General features: G+C 40.0%; 1 protein-coding gene across 5 annotated transcripts in view; it reads left to right on the top strand.

Annotated features, from left to right (window-relative positions):
- PDGFD (platelet derived growth factor D) overlaps window positions 1-21,749 on the top strand; it is a 141,157-nt gene extending 119,408 nt beyond the window's left edge. For 2 of the 5 annotated variants that reach the window (XM_066312980.1, XM_066312979.1), the window contains exons 7-8: window positions 7,225-7,439; window positions 18,216-21,749. In XM_066312980.1, coding sequence (XP_066169077.1) covers window positions 7,225-7,439; window positions 18,216-18,350 — 350 coding nt within the window. In that variant the 3' untranslated portion in view covers window positions 18,351-21,749. Of the gene's footprint in view, window positions 1-7,224; window positions 7,440-12,397; window positions 12,501-18,215 lie in introns of those variants that run through there. The other 3 variants (XM_066312983.1, XM_066312981.1, XM_066312982.1) reach the window with 2 other exon arrangements.
- The last annotated feature ends 615 nt before the right edge of the window (window positions 21,750-22,364 follow it).

Genomic DNA, 22,364 nt, shown 5'->3' with positions numbered 1-22,364 from the left:
AAGTGGGAAGATACCTCAAGTACTTAAATGCCCCTCCTCAAAGCAGGGTCATCAATAGAAGGTTACTCATGACCATGTCAAGTCAGTATTTTAATATCTCCAAGAATGGAGGCTGCTCAGTCTCTGTGAAACCACTCCATGAACAAAAACAAACAAAAAGTAGTTTTCAACATTTAAATAGGTTTTCCTATGTTAAAATTTGAGTCCAGAACCTTTTGTTCTTTCAAAGTAGGTTCTGGCTCCATCTTTGTATCCTGGTTCCATCATTGCTGCATTGATGGACCAAAGGAAGTTGTTAAGAACTTCACAAGGCCAAATGCTGGGTCCTGCCCCTGGGTCACATAACCCCAGGCAGTGCTGCAGGCTGGGGGCAGTGGCTAGGAAGCTGCTCAGTGCAAAAGGCTCTGGGCGTGCTGGTCAGCAGCAGCTGAACATGATTCAGGGTGTGCCCAGGTGGCCAAGAAGGCCGATGACATCCTGGCCTGGATCAGCCATGGTGTGGCCAGCAGGACCAGGGCAGGGACCGTCCCCCTGTACTGGGCACTGCTGAGGCCACACCTCAAATCCTGTGGTCAGTTCTGAATTCTATGATTTTTTGTAATTGTACACATTAATAGATGCATATATAGATCAGTCCCTGCCTGGATATCTCTTGCCAGTACCTGAAAGTAGAAGAGTGATTAAATCTATATTTATGGTAACTCCATTCAGTCTACAAAATCTGGTCTCACATCTACAATACTGATGTAATTCTTTTGAGTTGAGTGCATTTCTTTCTATTGAAATCAAAATTACATTGCTATTGAAATTTATATTGCATTTTTCACTATTGAAGTGAGAGGTTGGTGTGAAATAATAACCACATGAAGTTTGAAATTTAATTCTATATATGTTCAGCAAGGTTTACTGTTAACCACTCCAGTGAAAGCTGACTGTAAAATCACAGTGCAATCCAGACTGGCAGAACAGGATAGAAAAGGGGAAGACACATTCAGATTTTCACAATTCTGAAATGAGAGGCATTGTATACGGTGTCAACACTGGTGTACACCTGCATGAAAATATGATAGATATTTCAAATAACCTCTGCACTAGTAAATATACTCATAAAGGTTTGTTACCAATTGCTGCAGTTTAGAGACTCCAAAAGTACAAATATTCAGCTTTATGTTCCTCCTAGGCTCTTAGAAAAAAAGCAGGTCCTGCTAAAGTAAATACTTTAAAATAATTCTTTTTACATTGCTGTAATATATGGCTGACCTCAGTGTCATAGTAATTTGGTTATTACAAGTATTAAGCATCTACAAAAAGATATCATTAGCTATTGTGTTATTTAATACTGTTCATGGCAAAAACACAGGTAAAGAAATAGACATACATGCTTCACAATTATGTTCCAACTTCTTCACAAACAGGTTTCTATTGTTTTAGAGAGTCATAAGGAGAGTTCAGACATGTTTCAAGGAAGCATTTTCATCCTAATTTAAATTTCTGAAAGCATGAATTTATCTGGTTAATAGTATCAGAAGAGCTTCTAAGAGATACCATTGTAAACAGTTCCAACCATCAATTAAGTATTATTTAACTTTTCCCACATGCATTTTTGTATTTATGTTTTGCTGTTGTCTCTGATTTTTTTAACTCCCGTTGAATAAGGATTTTTAATTAAAAAAAGACCTCCACCTGTGAAATGGTTTGTGTACAAATGAAGACAGAAGGGAAAAAGAACAAGTTCACAGTTTCTCATCATTGAAGTAAATCCAAAAGTCATGGGACTGGTACCCAGAGAAAGGGGTTGTCTTTAGAAAGGGATGGAGTGTTTTGTTTTGTTTTCCCATAGATAAACATGGGAAGCAGGAACACATGTCGATAGATACATTCTGGTAATTAACAAGATTACCCCTGCCTCTAAGCTCATTTTCTTTTTTGGAAATAGTACACAAGAAGCCTTTGGCTATCAGAGGAAATTAATCAGGTGGGACATTCTTGCAATAGCATCTGTCTGCAGTGACAGCTTTACAAGTTAAGTAAATAAACACTTGCTGGCATAACCACAATGCTCTCTGGAAGGGGAGTAGTGAGGTCAGACCGTGGGTCTTCACGGAATGTTTCTGCTGTTCATTGCCAAAACAGTCCCCAAGATCAGGCAAGTTTCGTCATGCCCTTAACAATAGTTTCTAATTGTCATTACTTAAAATGGTCTAGCAAGAAGTTAAAATTTTAATGTTGTTTCTCAGAGGCTTGCAAGTAGTGGCCAATAAATTACTGCAAACGTCCATGCACTCTTCCTTGAAAGATTCTGGGATGGCTGCCAGCAAGTTTCAGTGAGTGCAGGCATCACAAATGCTGAATGCTTGCTCGTTCATGGCAAATTTTAACATTCCAAGTATATGGAATACCTTCTTAAGTAGCTGATAATTTAAAGTATTCCCGGTGCTTGAAAACCAGAATATTTGTTCCACCCTTCTTCAGTTAGGAACCGAGTTGTCTGTTGCACGCAAACTGCACACATTCATTAATTTCACAATCTAATTCAGATCTACATTCCCACCTTCTCCCTTTTGGTGACAAATAAGATTTCCCCTTGCGATGTAATTGTTGGTCACTGCAGTGAAAGGTTTTCTTATTCAACCCTTTTTTAAAATGCTAGTGAAACTTACAGTGTGTTATTTATCACTGGAATAAGCTGCTCTTTTCCATTCATTTCAATGGAGCTGTGATCAATAGTTTGGCCTGCTTTTGCTACTTGACCTGTACTGCAGCTGATAATTGGTTTGCCAGTCCATAATAGGCCTATATATTTTGCCCTTTGTTCCATGAAAACAGCTATAATCGTACTGAAATCTTGATCTTTCGTTCCTCTAAAATAACAGTTTGCTATACTGAGGAGGTTTGTCTTGGTGCTGTGAATCTGCAGTAAATTCAAATTGCAAGATCTTCTTAGCTCCCGTGAGAAGGATTTAGATAGCTTCCAAGTTTCCTGGTAGATTTAATGAATTACTTATTGTGATATCATTAAGCATGTGTAGTGGAACAGTCAAAACCATCAACCATATGTGTTTAAGTCTAAAAGCCAGAAGGTTTGTTCAAAATTTGGTGTGGGAAAAATTATTTCATCAATGTCAGAGCATTTAAATTATTTGAGCAGCGAAAGATGTGACTAGGAAATTATATTTCACCTGTTATTGCCATGTAATTGTGAGGATATCATTATGTTGATAAGCCCAATGTTCATTGTTACATTCTTGAGATCATAGAATCACAGAATGGTTTGGATTGGAAGGGACCTTAGAGATAATCTTAGAGATAATCCAATGCCCTTGCCATGGACAGAGACTCCTTGCACTAGACGAGGTTGCTCAAAACCCATCCAGCCTAGACCACTTCCAGGAAAGGGATATCCACAGCCTCTCTGGGCAACCTTTTCCAGTGTCTCACCAGCCTCATAGTAAAGGCTTTCTTCCTCATATTTGATCTAAACCTACCTTATTCAGTAGAAAGCATATCCCCTTGTCCTATCACTACTTGCCCTTGTAAAAAGTCCCTCTCCAGCTTATTTGTGATTTTTCCAACTCAAGTTCAGCCACACCATAGCTTCAGTCTACAACACTACTCTGAATGTCTTTGATGGCTTTTACAGTGCCTCTAGTTTACCTGCAGGTCTTTAGCAGCATTGACCCCAGCATTACCCTGTGGGGAACACAAATATTAGCCAGCTACCAATTGTACATGGAATTGCTGACCATTTTCCTCAAGTCTCTCAGATGTTTCAGTTATCTACTGAATTTGTAGCCCACCTATTCCATTATATCTCAGAAATCTGGCTGCAATGATGCTATGGGTCACTTTCAAAAACCAGCAGATGCCTCTGCTTCTTTCACCTCATCCATCAAGACAGATATCTCATCATAGCCAACTCTGAGGTTGGTCTTGTTAAATCTATTCTGCATGTTCCCAGTCGTCTCCTTATCTGTCATGTCCCTGGGCATTTCTTCCAATAAGGATTTGCCTCTTAATTTTTTTAATGGGCTGATCAGTCTGCAGCTGCCCGAATCCTCCTTGCCTTGCTTGTAGGTGGCTTTGGCATGCAGTATAGGAGTACCATGGCGAGGTGGACACCATCCCTTACATCTTTGCTCTCTCTGCTCTGTGACTGGTGCATGAAAAAGCGTAGAATGTTCAGTTATGATGGTGCTAAGACCATGTGTGAATTTGAAACAGATAAAGTGTTAAAAGCAACCCTAACAGACCATGTGTCTTTTTAAAATTAATAAGTGACCAGAAGCAGAGGTTTTCTCCCCAATATTTCGAGGCTCCCCTTTTCAGAATAGAACATGGTATTAGCTGCAGTCTCTGATTTCAGTGCCTACCTCTGAATAGGATCACTGAATGACAGAATATTTTGATGAATTCTTCAAGGTAAACACATGCCATAGGGCTTTGTGAAAGAGTTGAGGATGGTTTTAAGCAGAGGATTTAAGGGAAGGAAGGGGTAGACATTGGGCCCCAAGTATCCACTTTAGTGCTCCAGTGCATCTCTTTTATGTTTGTCTTACTTTTAAGCTGTCTCTGATGCAGGCATTCTGTAATAATACTTAGGAATTATTTGCATCCAGTCTAAAGAACCTTTTAGTTCTAGTTTTAAATTAAGGACTCCAGTGGTTTCAGTCCTTGATAAGTAAAGCAGCTGGATTTCACACCAATCACACCAAGGCTCGGTTACATTTTAGTCACAGCAGTGAAGTGATGCATGAAACTGACTGTACTGTAAAATCTCATTGTTATATGGATAAGGAAATGGACTAGCTCCAGACAGTAAAACAATCCAAAGACAGGAAAAAATGCATATTGAAGGTTTCAGCAGAGAGAAGTTGTTCAGAATAAAATGTGTTCTTTTGTTAGGGGGCAATAAACCGTGATCTGGAGCTTAGGATTTAATTAGGCAAGGGGAACTGTTCTTGTGTGTCAGTGTGGTGCTACCAGAGTACAGTATTCCTTGTTCAGAGAGTACACTGCATGCTCACCTTATTCCCATCAAGCACTGCAGTTCTGTAGAGCAGAGTAAAATGAGTGTAGGTGTTTACCTCCAAATAAATTTTAATGGAGGATGACTTGAATATCTCTTACATTGTTTATTTAGGCTTTTCTTCTCTGCATAAGGTTACTTGTTTTCAACAGTACTAAAATAAGACTTTTCTGCTTATCCAAGTATCTCGTAGATATTCCCCTGGATTGCTGGCAGTGTCAGTGTGGATGATCCAGGCTTTCCCCTCAATCTCATTAGTGATGAAGGCAAAAATTGTTCAGTCCTCATCTTCCTTTAGTAGATTTTTCTTTCACATCAGTTGGCTGAAATGAATACTAGCCAGATAGTGCTTTGCTTTACCAGTTAGCAAAGCTGATGGCAAAGGTCCTGATGAGAACATTTGGAGGTGTGGGAAACACTTCCCCGTGGAAAGAATTAGCCTGAAAGCCTGCAGTGAGAGGAGGTGGCTTTGAAGAATGACAATGGAGAAGAAAACATCATCTGTTAAAACAAAGAAATCAATATGCCCTGGACTTGCCAGTCTTGGCTAAAGACACTCACAGTGTATTTTTCTCTCAGTTCATGAGTATACCACCAGTCCCATTGATTTTGTGCTTATAGCAGGAGGATGATCTATACCTCTTTTGGAGAGATGCTAGCTCTCTGGAGAGAACCACAGGATTTCATGGGGGAATGTATTATAATTGCTATAAAATAGCAATTTATCTGTTAAATTCCCATTGACTGAGATAACACCTTGTCAGGAAAGTGAATCTGCTATGATTTTCTCTAATAGCTCTTCTAACATTTATGTACCCTTGCCTCTTGCATATCAGCCTTGTGAATATCTCCAGGAAAAAATGTAAAGGTCTGTGATATTTACAGATCAACAGCTTTTTCCACAATTAACTTAGTGATATTGACAAGGCCCGAATCACAGAAAGTATGAAGTATCTTTTGTTGTAAGTTTTCACATATTTGTATTAAGGCACAAGCATAAGTGTTCTCAGAACCAGAGGTTATGTTGACCTGTAAATCATGCCCTGAAAATCTGATATTTTCACATACACTGGACTGTTACCTCAGTTCTCATGTGAGCCGTCCCTATTTTCCTGTTGATGCTTCTGTTAGCAAATACTGTTTGGAGTTGAACTCAACACAAGTTTACATGGCCCTCATTCCTGAATGATTTACTGAGCTTCAAACACTGAGTTGGTGGATAGAATCCTAAGGAAAGAAGAAAAAAGGAAGAAAAAAGAAATCTATTTCTTTGGGAATAAAACTCATTAAATTTGTTACTTTTGTATGTTACTTTTGTATGTAATTTGTACTTTTCTATGTCACAATTGTGGAAAATATATTTATAAAAGCAGGTTTTTGCTTTGTTTTAGCCTCACAAGCTAAAGCTAGAAACAGCATCTAAACTCACATTTGATAGTCTATAATTATTTTTATGGCTGGCTTTACCACTTGTTTGGATGACAGATCTCAGATACTAGGCATTTAAACATCAACCAACTACTGGCATTCAATGAGTCTATTAATTTTAATTGTATTTATTTGTATGCCTATTATAGTAACATTTACCAGATGAAACAATACTACTTAGATTGGTTTCTCCATCTAAAAATGAATTATCTAAATTCTATTCATAAACAGTACAGACAGGCAACTTGAGGGAGAAAGTCATGCAGGCTATCCCAAATGCTCTTACCAAGGAAGGGATTAATCACTCTCCAAAAATGTTTCTCTGCTGACCACAGGAAGAGCTTTGGTTTTGCCTATAATAAAAAAAATAGATCTTGGCATCTAAATAAGCCAGGTATAAACAAAGGAGAGAAGAGAGTAGCAGAGGTGGAATGTCTTGCCCAATGATCCAGTGATGCGGGACAAAGCAAATAAAATGACCAGACTTCAGATTTCAGGCCAGTATTTTACTGCAAACCTTCCCTTCACTTTTATAGTCAGTGAGATCTCTGCTGTGGCAGTCAGTGGGAGAAGGATGACAGCCTGGATGGCCACCTGTAATGATTTAAAATAGGAAGGTTGATGTTTATCTGTTCAGAAATCACTCCTATAGTTCACATATTTTTCAACGAGCGCCCCATCACTCTGTGTTATTGACTGCCTGGGGAGCAGCATAAAGCAGAGGAATGTCCCACTCTAACCTCCCTAATGAAACTTCTTTTGCATTGCAGTTGACCTGGACAGGTTGAATGATGATGTGAAGCGTTACAGCTGCACTCCAAGGAACTACTCTGTCAATTTAAGGGAGGAGCTGAAGCTGACAAGTGTAGTTTTCTTCCCCCGCTGCCTCCTTGTCCAGCGCTGTGGCGGAAACTGTGGCTGTGGGACTCCAAACTGGAAATCCTGCACCTGTGTGTCAGGGAAAACAGTGAAAAAATATCATGAGGTATTTTCATTCTTTCTTTGTTACTTCTTTTGGGTATTTACTGCTTCCATGGATTCTCAAGTCTTTTCTCAGAGCTGTGTGTGCTGCTTGTTAGTAGACTATGTATTTGTGAGAATGGGGTGTTGGCAGTATTTATGAGTGAGTTAACTTAGAAGAAGTTGGAGAGAACTTTTGCCACCTGTGAGTGGATGCCACAACAGCATCCTAGTGAACTTTGTTTCAAGAACGAGCCTTATGTTGGACTGATTTTTCTCAGTCAAGGACTAATACAAAGTAAATATATGTACTGCTGGAAATACTCTTTGAGTAACAGAGGGGCGTGGGTTCCTTGAGATATTTGATTTCCTTTCCTCTTGCTTTAAACTTATGCTCGCAGTTGGAAATTACTATTAAGTCACTTGTAAACACTCTTCCCTTACAGATTCGTTACTTATAGTTTGCAGCTGAATAATTCAGCCTTAGGTTTTTTTCTCACTAAGCAATTTTTAAGGAAGGCAAAATTTTTGCATAGGAACAATGCCCATTATTTTAATCCATTCAGAGTGCATCTAGAGAGGAAAAACACAAGGAAAGAGCATTTTGTGTTCTTGATTCTAATGCAGTATTTTAAGATGGAGACATGAGCAATGTTCCCTAATGTGAGCATATTTAGGGAAGTTACTTGGTAGTTGCCTTTATGTTGTTGGAAGGTACGGTAGCCGCATGCCATGCTGACTTACTTCTGACACGTACATCTTGTCAGAGCCTTATTTACCACTTGGCTTAAGGCCCAAGTGAAAATGAACTTTATGGACTTTAAGGCTGGATGCAATGAAGGCTCATAACATTAAGGCATTACCTTAAGAGACCCTGATGCTGCAGTAGCAGAGGGTTGTTGAAGGTCAGAACTTGCCCACACTGTGAGCAGTGTGCTTACTCTTTTCAAAGGTAAGAGATATTTTCTCACACATAACTGCAGAATACAGGATACTCCAAATGCTAGGACTGGAGAATAGTTAATATTTTCTCTAATTTTAAACAAGATGCAAGGGATGACCCTAGTAATTGCAGAACAGAAAGCCTTATCTCAGTGGTAGAAAAGTTAATTGGAAAAAAAAAATTAGTAGGTATATAGCACCTAGAGGACTATGAGCTGATAAAATTGACTCAGAATGCCTTATATATGAATAAATATTTATACAGCACCACAACATTATACAGGAATGCTAAAAGGACTGGCACTTCCTGCAGAGAGCAAACAGTCAGCCAGACAAGATCAGACATGGATTAGAAGCTGGTTAAGAGATAAAAAGCAACGAGGTGGAAGAGACAAGCAATTTTCTAAATGGGAAAGGGCTATCTGAGGGCGCCCCCAGTATAAAGATTATTATTTCATGTGTGTTCATTCTGTAGGGAGGTGAACACAGAGGTGGCAAGAATGACAGGTAGCACAGGAGATAACATACTTGAACAGCAGAGAAGGCTGTGAGGAATTTCAGAAGGTCTTTGTAACTGCTTATAAAGGCAGGTTAGAAAAGCAGCAAGCATTAGGATGCATGATCTCAACTATTTATTCACATAACGCTGGGTGTGTGAGGGGAGGAGGAAGAGATGAGAGGTGGAAATTGGGCTAAAGGTCAAGCAGTGAATCACTGTGAAGAGCTTCAGGAAAACAGTTGTTTAGTGCACTGATAAGAAAAACACAAGTGACAGTCTTCTGCAGGAATGGAGATGAAGGGGTAATAACACAGCAAATATTGTGGTCTGGATAAATTGGTGGGGCACTGATACAAGGTTTTGACGATTGATGCTTAAAAGGACAAAAGCAGAACTAGGAAAAATAAGTAGAAGCAGCAAGCATACGTCATGAGAGATGCAGGGGAAGATAGATCAAAAACATTTGTAAGGAGAGTGGGTCAAAAGTTTTGTATCATTTCATTTAGAAAAAAAATTCTAGAGAGACATTACAGTGAAAGATAGGAGATCATGAATAGTAGCTGAAGGAAAATTAGAACTAAAACTATTCCTAAATAATCTTTTCCTTAAGAAAAGAGCATGAGAGAGACTGGAAGGGAACTAATTTAAAATTATAAAAAGCAATAGGGTTTTCTTCGTAGTAAATCTGTGAAACACTTAAATATGAGTTGTGCATAATTCAGAAGATTTCTGAAAGACCTAGAAGTCAAATATAAACTAAGGAATCCTGGGTTACACCTGTATCAGAAATTAGGTCAACTGTTGAGAGTAGCTAGAATCAAAAATGCTGATTATAAATATGTTATCAAGCACTTACTTTTTTTAGGTGTTAAGAAACAGCTAGTGCTGGAACACCAGAATATCACAGTAGCCAGGTATTGCACAGCATCAGGATGTCATGACTTAAGGCTGCCCCAAATGAATTACTAAATTCAGGAAATTCAGCATTCACACAAATATATCACTGCTAATTTATTTTCCTACTCATTTCTATTCTGAAAACCATATGAATTTATTACAGTGTTTCATCTTTAACATTAAATGGCCTTTGTAAGTTTAAATTTAAATTTTATCCCTTAGGGATGAATTAACAGCTCACTGAGCAGATATTTAGCCAAGTGTCTCCCCATTAACATGAGTGGAAGTCATGCAGATAAATTCATGTATGACATACTAAAGATGTGTCCATTAATTTTAGTCCAAAATGTTTTCCACTTTATTATTATTATTATTAGCCACACACAGTTAATCAGTTTTATTCTTATTCTCATTTGACACTTTAATTTTACTTAAATACCAGGTGGAAAAGCACTGAGGAGAGGCCTCTTCACATCCCAGTTTTAGAACCATAGCGACAGTTTACTCTTAAAAGCCAATTTGAAACCCACTAACCTTATCCAAAGAGCCTTTAGTTGCACAATGAAGGATGGAGCTTTACAATTTATGAAATCTCCAGCACCATTAATTTGGTTAAAAAGCTCTGCCTTATACTGCAGGAGGACATAGGTCAGATTCAAACACAAGTCTCAATTAATTTGATTTACAGAAGACACCAAAGGAAATACTAGGTGGTGTAGCAACATAGCTGTTTGAAGTAGCTAGAACTGAGCCCTGCAGACCCCAGGCCCCTCCTCTTGCCAGACTGATCTTCCCTAGCTACTATCCTGGAGCTTCATCTACAGAGCTCCTGAACCTGCAAGAGCTTTGTGTCCTGCACATGTATATGCTTGTCCTCAAAACTAAAAGTGTCTCTGGAGAGAGAGCTTAGAAGTTCACTGGCATTTCTGAGATACCCAGTATTTCTGTGTGAGAAAGACAGGCAGGCAAATTTTCCAGAAGTGATATAGGCTCCTTTTTGGCTTTGTGGCAACTGCTGGAGGCATAGCTGCGTGTGGGCAGCTGTGGGGACCTTAAAGTTGAGGGTTTCTTGAGAGAGGGGCTTCTAGTACAGAGAGATTTCAAGGTTATCTTCTCCTTATGCTTTTTAGTTCCCTCTCAGTTCCTGTTCAAAGCCTCCCACTGTAATCACTGAGCACTCTCTCCTAGCCTAGCCTCTCAGGACTAGTAGCTGTCACATGGAGGCTTGAACTTTGGCAAGCTGAGAGTACTGCTCCAGTTCCCTGAATGGAACGTACAGCTCTTTTCTATCCTGTCTGACTGTAAGAAGTGATGCAACAGCAGGGAAAATGAGAACATGAGATGGCCACAATAAGGGGTAGCTTCTTCTTTATTGCCCTGGGCGATGTTAATCATGAGATCTTCGGTCTTCTTTATAGCCTGGAAGTTTGCCGTGACTTTACCAAAATACTCAGCAGTTTTCAGAAGTTAATGGGGTCATAACTTGGGTAAACAGATAGTGTTATTGGTGCGTTATTTTTTTTTTCCTTGCAGGAGTCTTGTGATGCTCTGTGGTTTTCCATGGCTTCTGGGTTTGCTTTGGAGCAGAGCAAATACTCTGGATAAATACTCATGACTTACCACATAGTGTCACAAACCTTTCAAACCAAACGGGCCAAGTCCTGGCAGTGTCTGAAAATGTCTCTCAGGCATAGTCTGCCATAAGTGGTACTGAGTTGTGTTGCGTTGCTCTGTGCAAGGGAAAGACAAAGCAATACATAGAAATGGATGCAGCATACTTTAATCAAAGTTCAGCCTAACTGCTGTCTAACTTTCTAAAGTGGACCTGGAGCTGCTCTTTAAAGAGGAATAGGCTCTAAACCTGGAGATTACTCAGCACAGAGAAGGTGTCTGGGAACTCAGGCCAGGACTCAGTCCTGCTGTGGCTGTGCTATCCAGCCAGCATGCCCATGCCTCAGAGAAACAAGAAATCAGTTTCCCCATCTCATTGCTGTAACTGATGAGATGTGAAACAAGTTTCTGTGGGGAATAAGTGCTCTTAAAGAAGCAACCAGAATTTGTCAGAATGTATAAACCTCTGCAAACACAGTGCTGAGCTGCACAGCTAAGGGGCATATAAGGAAAAAAGAAAAGTGGTGACAGCTGATTGCAACTTTTACCTACTTATCTGTCTCTCCTGTAAAGCCTGATGTGTTTTCCTCTGTCTATAAGATGCGTCTTCCCCCACCCCATCCCACCCCTTTTTGAAGCATTATGCCTCCCTTCAAGTTTGATGTTGACTGGATCTTGTCTGGTGCCTTCACAGGGCATACATTGAGTTAATTCTCAGAAAGAAGGTTTTGTTTAGTGTTAGGGTGGCAATTTCATAACCTTTGGTGGCCTTGAGAGAGGCAGTAGGCAGAGCACACAGTACTGTATCTTGGCACAAGCTGCTGGGGGATAAAAACAGTTTCAATTGAACCCAACATTGCAAAGGAAAAACAAGACAGGTGGAACATTATACAGGAGAAAAGAGCACGGGAGCACAATAGAGAATTAAAAAGTGGAACTTCAGTAAGACAAAGTTACTGCAATGGAGTTAAGATATGTAACTAATACAATGTGATGGTGCTGGGACTTTTTCCTTTTCTTCTTTTATTTTTTAGAGAAATGAGAAGCAAACCTTAAGGAGGCACTTGAGAGAGAAGACAGTAATTCTCACCCTGTACTTACACAGGGAAACATAAGATAACTGGTCAAAAAATTATCTAAATGCTGCTGACACAACAAAGGGAATTTGCTAAGGGATTAAAAAGAGCTGGAATAATCAAAGCAGTGTGCAAGGAATATGGTCTGATTGTTGTATGTCTTGGGGTTGATAGTACATGTATAAGGGAGATAAAAGGTTGTTATGGTAATAAAGGCACAGAATTAGCCTGACAAAAGAGTTAATTCATGGAATATTGTACAAGAACAAGCAATGGGATTTATTTGGAATGCAAGTACAAGGAAACAAAATGAGTCAGAAATGATTGCTAGGTCACAGGATGAGCAGAGAGAGCACAGAAGTGCAGTGAGAGAAAAAAGGTTCATTTTAAACTAGATAAAAAATAAAATTCTTGGGTTGACATCTGGAAGTTAAGCAAGTCAGACATCCTGTGGTCCATGTCAGGACAGAGAGGCAGCTTATGAACGAGTAACACCTGTATGTAGTCACTGATGAAACAACAGCTGTAGCATAACGCACACATAATTCCTGACAAGATCAGTGAAAGTGAGTGTCTTGTTGATGTCACATATGTCAAAAACATCACCGCTTTAATGAGTGCTTCAAGTACTTGAGTTTTTACCAAATTAATTTTCCCATGTTTTTTGTATTAAAACCAGGTGTTTCTTATGCATACAAATAAAAATTAGAAACAATAACCCCATCTATATTTAATAATCCCTTAGTTTGCCTGCTACCACTGATCAGCAAGCCAACTCATTTTTCTTGTCCTTGATACCCTCTAATTATCTCTGGCAAGAAAGAATACATCTTTGGGTCTATGTCATTGGCTTAGGCTATATTTCTACTAGAGTAAAGGTCTTTGTGCAAAATTATGTACCACATTCCCATAATACATGGCTTCTTTTACTCAGAGCACAGCTAAACCGTGTGTGACCTTTGCATTAGATAACTTTCAAAAATTGCAGGGTAAGATTTTTTTATGTCTATCAGAACTTGGATCTGTGTTGAATGTTTTGCACTTTTGATGCTTCCTCTTTCATGAATCTCAGACAAATATAATTTGGTTTTCATGTTAGAATGGTGTTATTTTTAGATATGCTGAAGGAGATTAGATAATGCTGCATAGCAGAATTTTAAAATAAGTTCTGCAAAGTACAAATTTCACCATCTAAAATAGCATCCAGAGTTGCTCACCATCCTCTGTCACAAGAATATGAAGCTAATTAGATATTGGGTAAGCCATAATCATATTATTGATTTTCTGTAGGCTTCTTAAGCTAATCAGAAAGGAATAAAAAAACCCCTATTTTTAAGTGAGGCTTCATTTTTCTATTGGTGCTTAAAATACTGGTCAAGAATTTTAAAAAAAACAACATTACTGTTGTTACTAGTAAGTAAATGACAAGTCAAAAGTGCCTGTGGGGAACTTTTTTTAAAGTTTTGACTGGGTTTGCTATCCCTCTTTGCATTTTAATAAAACACAAATCAGCTATCATGGCAAAATGTTGCCTGACTTCAAGGGTCAGTGATACCTGGCTAGGACCATCAGCAAATGCTGAAGGGATGGTTCACTTTATCTAGCTCTACTCATCTAACACTGTGAGTCCAAGCTTTGGGCTCCTTTCTCAGTCCTCAGAGGTGGGTGTTCCAGGTGAATCATGCTCTGATGTGGCTGCTTTATGGCAGCTTCTACTGGAGACATGCCACATATGGATCAGGGTGAACAGGTTATCCTCAGCTGGGTCCTCTTCCTGGCAGTCATTACCACTCTGCTGTCCTCAGCCCCTGATCTTCTTCTTACAGACCTTATAGGGCCCATCAGCCCTGCCTCCCTGTGCTCTACAGGCAGCAGGAGAGCACCTGCTGCCCCCAGAGCAACCCAAACTGGTACTGTACACCTCCCGGAAAGGCAGTCTTCAGACAGACTGGAAACCCCCCAGTTCCTTGGAGGACTGTCCGAGGAAGTGTGGGCCTGACTTAAACAAGTGTGCCCTAACTCCACTTGCTGGCTTCAGCTTCCAGATCCTGTCTTTTGTCATGGCTTTGACCTCATTTAAGGAGGCTTTCAGAAGCTGGCATCCAAATTCAATGCATGATCAGTGAGCAAAATAGCTGGCAAGGAAATACATGTAAGTACTTTCTTATATTTCCTACATCACTGCCCCCAAGGAAAGTTACACAATGTCTACAGTCATCTTACCTTGAAGCTTCTCAGATGCTCAGGCACATCTACAAGTAGAATGCTGTCCAGCTTATTGGCGTGCTCCTATGGGGCTCTCTGCGTAGAAAATGCCCTGCAGCACATTTTTTCATATTACCTTTATGAAAAAAGCAGAATAATCTGCCTTGTTTTATTTTAATTGTTTGTAGCACTTTCATGACCATAATTTACTCAGTGTTTGATGAAAGGGACATGACTGTATTTACATGCTCTTTGTGAGGCAATGATCTGATTTACTGAGGCACTGCAATTTGAAGAGAAATGACAGACATTGATCCTTTAATTTGAAAACTGCACGGTTGTTCTTTTTCATCCCCCCTCAAAAAAAAAAACAAAACAAAAACCACAAAAAAAAAAAAAAAAAAAAAAAAAAAAAAAGCTTTAGAGCATTCTATAGAGCATTCTAGACCTGTCATATCAATATTTTCTTACAGCTACTGATCCCAGCAAAAAAATGAGTGATAAAGTGTCCTGAACAGAATTTATTTGAATTGTTCTTATCAATTCAGCAGTTTCTCAGCTTTAAGGACATGACCATGTAATAAATTAACAGCAGCAAACAGCAGAATAAAGGGTTGTCTTCCATCTGCTGTGGTCACCAGAAATGGCCTTACTTCCTGATTCTTTTCAATTCCCTTTTACTTAGATGAAAATAAAACTATTAGGTGGGAGTGAGACAGAGAGCTTTGAATACCAGTTCTGTAATCAGCAAATAAAGTAGCTCTGGAGAGGAATCTGGGCAGGCTGAATCTGAGACCGGTTGTATGAGGTTCAACAAGGTCAAATGCTGGGTCCTGCACTTGGGTCACATAACCCCAGGCAGTGCTATGGGATGGGGCAGAGTGCTTGGAAAGCTGCCCAGCAGGAAAGGTCCTGGGATGCTGGTCAGCAGCAGCTGAACATGATTCAGGGTGTGCCCAGGAGGCCAAGAAGGCCAATGGCATCCTGGCCTGGATCAGCCATGGTGTGGCCAGCAGGAGCAGGGCAGGGACCGTCCCCCTGTACTGGGCACTGCTGAGGCCACACCTCAAATCCTGGGGTCAGTTCTGGGCCCCTCCCTGCAAGAAAGACATTGAGGGGCTGGAGCGTGTCCAGAGAAGGGCAATAGAGCTGGGGAAGGGTCTGGAGCACAAGCCTTAACCTGAGGGATCTGAGGATGTTCTGATGGAGAAAAAGAGGCTAAGGGAGGACTTTATCATGCTCTCTGGCTGCCTGAAAGGAGGGTGTAGCCAGGTGGGGTGGGCCTCTTCTCCCAGATAATGAGTGGCAGAACAAGAGGACATAGACTCAAGTTGCACCTGGGGAGGTTTAGACTGGATATAAGGGAAATTTTCTTTACTGCAAGGATGGTCAAACATTGAAACAGGCTGCCCAGGGAAGTGGGAGATTTGCTATTCCTGGAAATATTAAAAAAGCTTGTGGGATGTGGCATTAGGGGTCAGAAGTTAGTGGTTGACTTGGTGGTGCTGGGATGGACCCAATGATCTCAGAGGTCTTTTCACACCTGAAGGATTCTATGATTTGATAATTTCAGCTGTGTTCAATCACTGTTTTCTTGTTTTCTCTGAGGAAGTGCCTGACAGTTCATTTTCTTATCAGCAAAGCCTATATACTGTGCTCATGATTCCTGATAAAAAACACAGGGAAGGTCCCCAGGCTGTCAGATAACTGTCAGGTCTGTTAACTTAAATACAGTCCACATCTTTGCTCTCATTCCATTGCATACTTTGATTTGCTCTCGGCTGGATAAATCAGTTCTAACTACCCATGATCTTGCAAACTGCCAGTCATCTGGATTTGTCATACTTTGCTGGAAGATGTCTTTAAATAAGGAATTTATCATGAATTTAGTGACAGCATCTGTAGTTGATTTTAAAAGTCCTTTTTCTTAAAAAAAAGCATCTTTGATGATGTGGTCTATTTTTAGCTCTGTAATAATTGCAGCCACCTGATTGGGTTCAGTTCCTTTGTGTGGGCTGGCAGTGTGATACAGCAAATTGTCCTAGTGTCCATCAGGATTTATTGCATATATGGATGCAGTCGATGTTTGAAATCAGTTCAAAGATACTATATTCTTGTTGCTTTAATAAAGAAGAAGTAAAATTACATGTTTCTTCATTTCTAACAGGGCAAAGTAACTCTACTTTCCCAACACAGTACATCAGCATGTCTGTACCTTGCTTAGGCACAATCCTTCCTCTCAATTTAGCATAGACTAAATATAAATTTCATCATAAAGTGAAGAACAAAATAATAGACCGTGGTCAGTGCTTATCACTTTTGTTATATCTCATGACTTTTCTAGCCTCAAGGCATTACTACCAGAGAACAAATTATCTTGTCCTGAGAGATGCTAACCTGCCTCCCCTTCCCCACCCACCCTGCACAGCATCTCTGGTTGCCCTTTGGCAAGTGCCTCACATTTACTTTCTGGGACTTTCTAATTCTGTTGAAAATTATTCTGTTGATCTGGTACACAGCCTCTTATTCCCTGTCATTTTCAATACCATCTCAACTCCTGTGTTGTGTTACAACATCAAAATACAGAAACTACTTTGTTAAAAAAAAATTAATTACAGAGTGATCTGTTAGTTTTAAATCAGTATGGTTTGATTTGGTTTGATTTGGTATGATCTGGTATGATTTGTTAGGGCAGAAATGTGGGTGCTTCCGTGGCTGACATTTAGGTCCCACTTCCCAGCTGGCCATTGGCTTTGGCTTTGGGAGGTCATGCACTTTACAGATACCTCTCCATCTTTGAACAAGTAAGAGAAATGCAGCTGATCTAGCAGTCACTTGGCCAAGCTAGCTCTTTTATACAACCTACAACCCACTTCCTAGGAATCTCAAGATCATCTTGCCTAGGTAGAATTTTTTCTGAAGTATCTATTATGATGTATATTTCCCTCAGAAGTAATTTTGTTTTCTTGTTTGCTTGACATTATTCACAGTAAATTCTTCAGAAATCATTTAGGTTGAGGAAGAGATTTTTAAGGTAAGCCAGCAAAACTGATTCCACAGAAACTCAGTGGTATCTGACACTTTGTGTAAGCTCATTCAACTCCTCCTGCTTTTCACAAGTATTGAAGTTTTGGACCAATTCTAATGATATGTGCTTCAGAAATTTCAAATTGCGTAAGAAAATGTTCCTTATTCTTAACAGCTGAAATATTATCCAAGGGAGAATACAGACAGAACAGCTCAAATAGGTATGGGACTGCAAAAATGAGTCAAAGGAAACATGCTTGATAGTTCACATGCAAAGAAGCAGCTCTGGATATGGTTAGGAAACTGCACAATATAAAGATACCTGATGCAGGAAAAAATACAGCCTGTCCAAGCTCCGTGACAAACAATACAGCAGGATGTCAAAGGGTGCAAAGAAAAAGCTGGAAATAAAACAAAAATGTGTCCAAATTAATGCCAGTCAGGGCCATTAAGGGCTGTCAGTGCCCCTGGGGGCCCCAAGGCTCTCATGCTCAGATCTCCAACAGTGTTTTCTAATTCAGTGCATTTTTGTTGATCCTCCCAGGTGCTGAAGTTCATCCCTGAGGCTGGGCATACCAAAAGAAGAGGCAGAATCAGGAACAACATGTCCTTGCTAGATATACAGCTGGATCACCATGAGCGTTGTGATTGTGTCTGCAGTTCAAGACCACCTCGATAAAAAAAAGGAAAAACAATGAAAGAAAAGAAAAAAAACCAGTCACACTAATTGCATCTTACTGGACATTTCCTTTCAAGCAGGATTGCTCTGAGGACCTTTACTCACTTATCATTTGAAATTTGCTACTAGCCTGCCTTTGCAATTAGCAGAAATCATTGCTGTGCTGATTAGTGTCATGGCAACTAAACAGATATATCATACATTTATGTATCAGCATCCAAGAATTTAGGATTGTGGCTATCTGTAGCTAGATTCTGCGGGTTGAGATTTTAAAAGCTCAGTTGCAGTCCTTAGGCACACAGTGCCCACTGAATTTAAATACCAGGTATGTAGATATTTGTGGTACCTGGCAATGAAATAGCATTGTGTTTGTTTTTCACCTACCTGTTCCTAGACTCAAATTCTGCTCCCATTTCTACCTCTTCAGCTCTCCTGATGGTAGGTAGGGTTTTATGGTGGGTATAAATAAAGAGAGAATTTGAGCCTGTAAGAGTGCAAAAGAGTTTGTCCTCGCCACTCTCAGAGGGAACTTCCCATCATTTTGGCCCAACAGAGTGAGATAGTATGCATAAAATCCATCATTACATGAAACTACACATCAGTAAGGTCAAATCTCGCTGTTTGTACTCGAGCAAGTCATGTGCTGAAATTAGTAGATGCTTTGCCTAAGCCAGGACACTGAGGGTGTTAGGGGGTGCAGAGGCTGGTGCTTTTGCCGTGGCGGCACCATGGCAGCCATCGCCCAAGTGCTTCTGCAAGGGGGGGCTCCTGCCAGCTCCCCAGGCAGATACCTGTGGGCTGGAACTGATTTTGGTCACTATCTATCTGATCTGGATTCCTGTCCCTTGCCCAAAGTGGCCCCACTGTTGCCCAAGAGGAGCCCTCTCCTACAAGGGAGAGACTACCCTCCCCTTGGACCTTCCTCGCAGCAGTTCGAGGAGGGCCATGCTTTCCTGTGGAGGAGAGGAAGACAGGGCACTTGTTGGTTGAAAATATTGATTTGTTTTGCAGTTGTGTTACTGGGAAACAAAGCTGTGTTTGGGATTTAATTATCATTATTTGGTTTGGGGTTTCTTTATTTGTTTTTTAACTTTGTTATATATGCATTGATCTTAGTTATCTGAGGTTAGTTGTCTCATTCCAGCTCTGTGCATCACCATGGTTAAAGTGTTGACAGTGAATTTCAGTTTTTTGATTGCATTTCCTGAAGCATATTAACTCATTAAGTAATGTCTGTCAGTCATGGAAAATGTGCATCATTTATTAACTTCCAGGAGAATATTACTAAATGCCACCTCATAATAAAATTAGCACTTTAAAAGCTACAGCATAGCTTCCTATGCCTTTTAAACTATTACAAAAGTGCTCTAGCTGAAAAAAGAAAATAAATCCTTCCAAACTAGCTTTAATGATTTTCAAATGGTGCTCTAAAAATATAAAAATCAGGCATATTTAAGTTTCGCAAAAAATTGGAGTTTTGATCATGAATGTAACAGAGGGAATAGGGTGGCACATTTAATGGCTGAGGTTTTATGTTTTATAGTAGATATAGGCTGCATCAAATCATCAAATCATCCTGTCTGTGTTGGCTCTTGTCTTTCTGTCTCTCTGAAAGAGTGAAGTAGGTTGACAATAATGCATTATAATTAGTGGAAAATGGCATGTGCTACAAAATACAAGGCCTTCAGTATGTTTTAGTACTCCACAGGTTTGTTACAAAAGTGCCCTAATGTTATCATTTTTCCTCTTCATCAGCTCAAGTATTTTGTAAGTGCTTTTTTTATAATTTTAGCAAAACTTTGCTGAAAGATCTCTTAGAAATGTGTTACTTTCTTTCCTGTATTTTAACCTTGGAGATTCAGAAAGTGTGGGGGCTTTATTATTTATATTAATTTTTCCTCTCTGGCTCCCAGATGTCTGTTTAAAAATGCTCCTGAATGCTTACTTGGGAAGTGATTCATCATTTTTCAAAGCAATTCACATTTAAAGAACAGCCCTGTAACCAAAGATCACCACCTTAATTTTGTAGTTCAGGACTATTTAAAGAACATCTCATTCTTTTTCTGTCTTTAGCTTAATAGGAAGATTGACCCAGCCCTTCCATGAGTTTTAGCTAAATTTGGAATAAATTTGCATGCAAGACCTTGGCAATGCGGATTGTTTTTGAGATACCGCCCTCCTGTTTTGTACCTCTGACTGAATCATGCCTGAGCGCTCTGGTTTCATGATTACCATTGGTTGCAGGATACACAAGTTTCTCAAGGCTTTGTGCTCTAAGTGGTCCTTTAATTCCCACCCTCTGAGGGAAACTGGGCAGCAGGCAATGCTGCACCGGGTGTGTGCCCCACAGCACTGCCTGCTCACCCAGACCCACTCCAAGAGCTGCGTGTTGTGAGGAGTGCTTGTGCTTCCTGATCAGGGGGATTCAGCCTTGTCTGGAGCCTCAGTTGCCCCTAGAGGCAACCCAGAGAGGCTCTCCCACAGTGTGCCTTAGTCCAGAGGTCGAAATTACCCAGTTTATGAGCATCCCTTTCTCTCCTTTGACTATATAGAAAGATTAGAAATTTGATTTGGACATCTAAGTGGGATACATGGAGACAGATATATTATGAATACTCCTTTTAAAGACTGAACACCTGAGAACTCAGCTAACTGAGTTAGATAAAGGCAGCAGTGGATGCTGGAGTCCAACAGAAAAATTCAGATGCAAATTAAAAAAAAATCCTCTTGCTTAATGATGGGTTTACCTTCTTAAATATAAGCTAAGTTTGTCATAAGATTAAAAGTATTACTCCTGGGACATTTATTAATTAATGGAACCATTCACTGCTTCCTGCTGCCGTATAGACACCATGCTCCCAACCAGTGTAGGAGGGTCAAGGATAGGCTTTGTGTGCCAATGTGGGAATGATAACATACATGTGAACTAAGAAAAACTCCCCGAAACCCAAGATCTGAGATGCAATGACCCTGGTGAACCCAAATACCAGCAAAATTTTTTCCTTTTTATTTATTAGCAGAAATTGCAAAGGTGTAGCTCCATACTTTTTTTTTCTCTTTTATCTTCATATAATTGTTATGTTGTTTACACACTATTTTAACTTAAAGAGCAAAGCTGTTGAAGAAACAAATCTGGTTCAGTTTTATTGGTGGAATTTGAACCCCCCAAAATAAATACATTTTCAAAGGCAATTCAGAAAGAGTCCTAATTTCAAACCACTCATCAGCTTTTTATTTACTATATTCTTCTGGGATAGAGCCTACTTTCTCAAGTGCAATCTATGTATATTTTTTTTTTATCTCAGTTAAATGCAGCTTTCCAAGCAGTACTTTTTACTTTATGCAGTATGTAATGTGTCTTATCTTGAAAAAAATAAATACTGCTTTTGAAAGAAGATACTCTGTGTGATTATTCATATTTGGATGAAGAAAAACCTGTTATTTACTGAAAGACATTTCCACAACATGATACCATCCATACTCACAAGGTCTCCTGTTGGATTTTAGTAGTCATTCCGAGGAGCATCAGGGAAGGACCAAAGTGCAGTTTTGGGATAATTGAGTTTGAACCCCTGAACTAGCAGAGCTGACAGCTTCCTTTGCAGCAGCAGCTGTGTGGCAGCAGCACAGCATTTCTCAGAGGCAGGTTAGGGCACCCCCCTATATTTGGTGCTGATCCCTGCAGGCTTGGCTTGGCCCTAGCAGAGGTGTCCATACTTGTCTTGCTGTAGCTGCTCCTTACTGCCAGCGGAAGCTGCTGCAGAAGCTCTGTGTCTCACCTGAGCAAGGGCAGAGCTCAGCACCCAATGTGTGCAGGGGCCACTGAAGAAGCCTGGGGCCTCTCGAGCTGGGCAAATTTGAGCTGTAGTTCTGAGTTTGAGCATTTCCTCCAGCTTTGCCAGAAGCAACTTCTGCTGTGTTGTGGCAAATATTAACCTTCAAAGCTTTGGTAACTGCTTTCTATTTAAGGTTTTTGTGTTAAGCTGAAGCTGCCTTAGGCCTTCACTGGATCTT

This window comes from Sylvia atricapilla, chromosome 2 (genome assembly GCF_009819655.1).
Source record: "Sylvia atricapilla isolate bSylAtr1 chromosome 2, bSylAtr1.pri, whole genome shotgun sequence".
NCBI lineage: Eukaryota > Metazoa > Chordata > Aves > Passeriformes > Sylviidae > Sylvia > Sylvia atricapilla.
The sequence above is the reverse complement of the archived record's forward strand: the minus strand, read 5'-3'. Positions and strand labels throughout refer to the sequence as shown.